The 6601-nt window shown below is 42.2% G+C and overlaps 1 protein-coding gene across 1 annotated transcript in view; it reads right to left on the bottom strand.

Annotated features, from left to right (window-relative positions):
• Positions 1–1834: 1834 nt before the first annotated feature.
• The window catches only part of LOC127571367 (uncharacterized), an 89153-nt gene continuing 84386 nt past the window's right edge, over positions 1835–6601 (bottom strand). The window contains exons 23-24 of the mRNA XM_052017679.1: positions 5378–5485; positions 1835–2919 (exon numbers count right to left, since the gene is read on the bottom strand). Of these exons, the coding sequence (XP_051873639.1) occupies positions 2782–2919; positions 5378–5485 (246 nt within the window). The 3' untranslated portion in view covers positions 1835–2781. The remainder of the gene's footprint in view (positions 2920–5377; positions 5486–6601) is intronic.

Below are 6601 nucleotides of genomic sequence, written 5' to 3'. Positions count from 1 at the left end.
GGAATGTTGATGGACGTGTGTGAGAAACTAGGTTATTAGAGAAATAATAGGATAGTTAGAGGGGAATGGGATATATGGTGTGCTCTGGGGGCATCCTTCTTTGACGTGAAAAGTAAAGGAAATATGAAATTCATTCCCAATTAGATGTGCTGTCCTCTGATGCTTGTACCTTGCTGTGGTGGGTCAATCTAAAACATAAGAACATAGAATAGCAGGAATAGGCCATTTGGTTTCTTGAGGCTGCTGTGGCATTTAATAAGATCATGGTTGATCCAACCTTGACCCCAACACCACTTTCCCACTCTCTCTCTGTATCCCTTAATTCTCTTTTTATTCTGCATTTTACTTTGTAACTACCGTACATCAAGGTATCATACTATAACATACCAATGATCAGGTTCTTCTCATGAACAGCATTCAAGACATCAGTGTAAATTGTTGATCTTAGTGGAAATGTCCAGAGCCATTTGCCGTATTAGATTCAACAAATCCTGATCAATTCTGCATCTTCAGCAGTAGTTCACCTGGAGCTCTGCCTTATCTTTCATCTTTTACATTGCAGTCTGTGTAAAGATTTCATCTTCCACTTCCTGTAGTTCTGCCAACTACCTGCCTATTTACTCAACCTATTCATATTCCTTTTCAGGCTCTTTATGTTCCCCTCACAACTATCCCAGCTAGCATCAGCAAGTTTGGCTACAGTACACTTGGTCCCCACATCTAAGCCATTAAAATCCATTGTAAATTGCCAAGCTCCCACCACTGATCCCTGTGGCACCCTATGAGTTACTGACAGCCACTATGAAAATAACCCACTTATCCCGACTCTCTGTTAGTTGGCCAATGTGGATTTCATTATATTACTCCCGACATAGTGCACTCTTACCTTGTGCAGCATAGCCGTATGGCTAATAGCTAAACCTTTGAGCATGATGGGCCAAGACTCATGGACTCTGCAAACAGAAGTCAACTGTACATGAACTCTCTAGCCAGGTGCAAAGAAGAAGTGGAACCAGACAGCTGCAGCTTATTGTAAGAGTTATTCAACCCAGTGGGGGCCCAGGTCGCTCAAATTAAGGATGGAAAAGGGAACAGTGGAACGGATGTGTCCCGTTTACCTTTTTTGGAGCTGATTTGCAAAATGAGTTGAGATTGTTTTGAGCAAATCTGATCAGAATTTTCGACTTGCACTTCTTAATTTTTCACAATGCTTTGCATTTTTACTGACAGTTTTCTATCCTTGCAACTGAGGTGACCCAAGCACCCATCCAAATGTGACCTTAAGACTTGGCCTACAAATTTCTATTATTTTGCCATTCCATAAAATTAAGTGAGAATGTTAGATAAATGGTTGTCTCAACACATTTCCCACTCCCAACAAACATTCATAACTGGTTATCTATAGGATAATGTATTCCATTTATACTAGGCTGGTTATCTTGCCACTTCCGAAGAATAAAGTAAGGACCTTCTTTCTTTTCCATCATGAAGTTATAGTATAGTGGTACATGATATAATCTCGGACCTCTTGCTTCTGTAATATGATACATGCTCCTTAACTTATCACAATCACCATACTACCTATATATACAACAAACATACAGAATGTAAAAATAAATGTTTATTTTTTAGTTGATTGTGTTAAAAACGGTACTTACTTATTGCTTGGTCAAATCCCTTACATGTTAGGGAAACTTCGATTATGATGGATCCAAAATCAATCCTAGATCCATTTCAATGTTAAAATTAGAAGAAATAATTAAACACAATAATAGACATAAATAATGAAGGAAAACTTATATGGAGATTATACCATTTATTATGGAAATACATGGAATTTCAGTGAGGTTACATAATGGAATATTGAAAATAAAGCTATGAAGACATTCAGTTGATTGGAAATAACATCATAGAATGACCCATGTATATAAAAATTAAAAGTTGCTTACACATAGCCAGAGAAACTCAAAGCATCAACTCCAAAATACGTCAGGAGACACAAAAGATTACAGATGCTGGAATCTGGAGCAAAATACAAGCTGCTGGAGGAACTCAGTGGGTCAGCCAGCATCTGTAGAGGGAGATGGACAATCGACATTTTGGGTCGAGTCCCTTCATTTGGACTGAAAGAGCAGAGGGGAGACAGCCAGTATAAAGAGGTGAGGGGGAGGGGTGTGGCAAGAGCTGGCATGCGATAGGTGGATGCAGGTGAGGACTCGTCGATTGGCAGATGGAGTCAGTGGGGGAGGGAAGGGTGGAGAGAGCAACAGAGGCTGGGAGGTGATAGGTGGAGGCAACAAAGGGCTGCAGATGATGGAATCCGATAAGAAAGGAAGGTGAAGAGGGAGGGATGATGGGCAGATGGGAACAGTGGGAGGAGGGGACAGGGGACCCAGTGGGAGGAGTGTATGGGTGAAAGACAGACGGAGGAAGTGGAGGAGTGGAAAGAAACTGGCTGATAGAGGGTTGTGGGGTGGGGTTGGAAAGAAGTGTGTGTGTGAGAGGGCCTGGATAGATAAGAAGGAGAGAGAGCAGGTTATCCGAAACTAGAGAATTCAATGTTCATGCCATGGGGTTGTAGACTACCCAGGCCAAATATGAGGTGACGTTCTTCCAGTTTGCATGCCATTTTAATCCCCCTTCCCATTCCCACACCAACCTGTCTGTCCTCAGCCTCGTCCACTGTCAAACACAGTGTACTTCCAGCATCTTATGGTTTTATTTCAAATTTACATGATTTGCAGCTTTTTTTGCCTTTCGATTTGCCTTGGACAAATTACTTTACAGAATCATGCACTTCTTGCCAGGATACTCCGGAGCATATACTTTGTTTTCAGTGCCGTACACAAAGTAGCTGTGCTCTTTGTTTTTCCACTGGAATTGCACTTCGGTGACTGGGATGATTTCAACCGTATGTCGCTAGCAAGGGAGGGAGAAAAAAAGCATTATGGTTAGAGAGGGATGGGGACCTGCATATAATGGGTACAAAGGAGATTGTTATTTTAGGAGTTATTAGTTAATTGAGACAGCAGTCAGACTTAATTAATTAAAGACAACAGCTAAATCACCAAAGAGCCATCAGGAAACTCTGAAAGCTCAAACAATAGTCCTATAAGAATTGATTATGAGGAAATCACTCCACGTCCTCTCAATGTCCTTGTGCCTCAGTACAGCACTTAGTACAGCAGCAAACCAATTAGAAAAAGACTTGCATTTATAAGGCACCTTTATAACATCGAGATGTCCCAACTATAGATTCACAGTTATACAGCACAGAAACAGGACCTTCGGCCCAACTTGTCCATGCCGACCAAGATGCCCGTCTAACTAATCCCATTTGCCTGCATTTGGCCCATATCCCTCTAAACCTTCCTATTCACGTACCTGTCCAAATATAACCAATGAAATGCTTTCAAAGTGTACTTAAGGAGCAATGACAGCCTATTTGCACACAGTGGTGTAATTATGTTTCACTATTTTTGTTACCTTAATTGAGAGGTAGGTATTAAGCAACATGCTAAGGAAAACTTACTGCTCTTCTTAAACATAGTTGTCTTTGGAAGAGTAGGCAAGGCCTCATTTTAACGTCTCATCTGAAAGATGGTGCACCCAGCATTTCAGTGCTCCCTCAGTGTTTATCATGTCCATCCAGGTTTCTGGTGTGGGATTTGAACCCACAAAAGTCTGACACAGAAGCAAAACAGCTCCCAATTGAACCCTAGCCAACACCATGAAAAAACAGGTATATAGCAGGTTTAGGCCTTGTTTGGTAATGCAATAGCTAATCTCAAATAGAGCAGTAGAAGGAATTTCAAATCAGCAGCTAATGAAATAGAGTGTGGGGAGGCAGTGTAAAAATATCGAATAAAACTGTGATTCTCTACTGCTGCCTATTTCATGGGAAATAGATACTGTGAATGTCTTTGGGGCACTTTGCTTTGTTAAATAAACATAACGTATTAAATAAAAGTGCAAATTCTTGATGGGTCACCTAGCCAATATTTAAGCCTTTGCCAATATTATAAGCTCGATGCTACAAAATAGAGATATGTAGAATTATTCCTGAGCATGAATCAGTGACTTCAGGAGAGGAGAAAGGAAAATCAATAGAAGGAAATAAGCCCTGTGGTGAGATAGTTCCAAATCACACTGAGAGCAGAAGATCCATGTGCTGCTTACTGATAGCAGGGAGCGTAGAACCAAGCTATTAAACCAGACTTGTCATATTTGAGAGGGAGGGAGTGCTCTAATCAATTGATTTTTATCTTGTGCTGGTCTTAGGTAAAGAGCACAATGGCCTCAATTTCACCACCACCCCCCTCCCCCCACTCCTGATGGGTGGGAGAAGGTAGTGGGAATGGAGATGATTATAGTATTGGTTTTGAGTATCTCAACCCCATTTCCAGGCACCATTATAGTTATGAACCAGATGAGCCTTGTGCTGGAGGAAGTCATTTTAGGGGATGGGGGTCAATGTAATATGCAAAATTCTTGATCGGAGGTTTTTGACACTGCATCTAAGCAGAGAGACCAGGTAGCATCAATTCATTGGTAGTGGGAATGGCAGGATGAGCTGATTCATGAGCAGTAGAGGCAGGCTGTTGGGCTGTGGGCTGTGCTGATTCATTTACCTCAAGCTGTGGTATTCAGACCAACGAATCCTCCACACCGCTTGAGTTTGCATTGTTCTTTGTCTGCTACTGAGAGTGTCCATCAGTTCAGCTTCAGTAACTATGGATGCCTCTGCTGCATGTTTACAAGAATAATATTGCTTTGTAATCTTCTGATTAAGATTAATTGATTTTGATCAGAAGATTCAGTGCATCAGTTCTCAGTAATAGATTGTAATTATGATATAGGACAAGAATTCCATTATCTCTACATGTAGGTCCTCCCCAGGTTACAAATGCCCAACTAAAGTACAGCCTGTACATATGAATGAGCATTTGGGAGATCAATGAGATGGAGTTGCCGGCTGCTGCGGGGCTTCAGGCACCTTCTGTCGCCTGGGAACATGGGTCACGGCTACATTTCTGACTTGAACTGTTCAGGTTACAAACAGTTCGCAGGAACAGAACCTGCCATAATCTAGGGAGGACCTGCAACTGAAAAACGTTTGTTGGTGGCCAGACAGTTTGGTAATGATTTCTTTATGTTATCATGAATAGCCCCTATGTTGTGATATTGTAGCTTCATGTGGTAATGCCATTACTGCACATATGCATATTGGCTAAGAGGTCATGGTTGGTATGTACATGGAAAGATGGCAAAGTGTACCTTATAGGACCACCTACTGAACTGGCCACAGTTAGCTTGCTCTCCCAAGGCTGAAGCTGTGATACTATAATGGCTGGGCTGCTTCATGTTTCCTTCTCACCTGTTGGATTATACGAGAAGTCTTTCCAAACTGAGTCCAATGCTCCTGGATCCCCTGCTGGGAGATCTGATTAATCCTGGGATCTGGGAAGCCCAGGATAGGGTACACCTAAAATGAAGAAAACAAATACGACACTTGGATAAGACATGAATCAGGATGTAAGCATTCATTTGCATCCCCAGAACAAAGTAAAATTGCTAAAGGAATGCAAAAGGCTCTACAAACCAGGATGTTTTGGTGCCATGACTTGTGGAAGCAATGAACATGATTTCTTGCTTATATCAAGGGATAGATTATAAATGGGCATGTTCCAACTGAAAGAGTCCAGGTCAAGGTACAGTGTGTGACAAGGACTTGCAATAGGCGGAGCGGTGATCAATTTAGACCTCTGGATGACTTGTCTATTCCCATGACAAAATAACCCTATACATTCTGAGGCCCATAGATTGGCCACAAACTGCTCAACACACATCCTGATGAAGATCACTGGTTTAATGACTCAAGATCAAGCCAAGCAGGTAAGTTATGCAAGGGAGGGAGGGGGCAGAGGCTTTAAATGGTGAAGGGTCTTGACCCGAAACGTCGACTGTTTATTTCCCTCCATTGATGCTGCCTGACCTGCTGAATTCCTCCAGCATTTTGTGTGTGTTTATAAGATAAGATAAGACATCTTTATTAGTCACATGTATATCGAAACACACAGTGAAATGCATCTTTTGTGTAGAGTGTTCTGGGGGCAGTCCGCAAGTGTCGCCACGCTGACGGCGCCAACATAGCATGCCCGCAACTTCCAAACCCGTACGTCTTTGGAATGTGGGAGGAAACCGGAGACACGGGCAGAGTGTACAAACTTTGTACAGGCGGCGGCCGGAATTGAACCCAGGTTGCTGGCGCTGTAATAGCATTACGCTAACTGCTACACTACCATGCCTGCCCTGTTGCACTACCATGTTGCTACATATTCCAGCACCTGCAGAATCTCTTGTGACTCTAGATGGTAAAATTATTTTGGTGAGCCTCAGTTGAGTACTCCTGCTCTCCAGCTCCTAAAAATTATTCAGCTCCATAACAATTGGAGCTTGATCAGTATGCAAAACACAGGATTGGATTAGCTTTGACCTAAAGTGACAACTATGTCCTCAATTACATCAGAGGAGCCCAGCATCCACATGTTACCTGAAGCAAGCAGAGCATTCTTAGGAGAGCCAAGTTGTTCAGTAGTAA

The sequence above is a fragment of the Pristis pectinata genome, chromosome 6 (genome assembly GCF_009764475.1).
Source record: "Pristis pectinata isolate sPriPec2 chromosome 6, sPriPec2.1.pri, whole genome shotgun sequence".
NCBI classification, from domain to species: Eukaryota; Metazoa; Chordata; class Chondrichthyes; order Rhinopristiformes; family Pristidae; genus Pristis; species Pristis pectinata.
The sequence above is the reverse complement of the archived record's forward strand: the minus strand, read 5'-3'. Positions and strand labels throughout refer to the sequence as shown.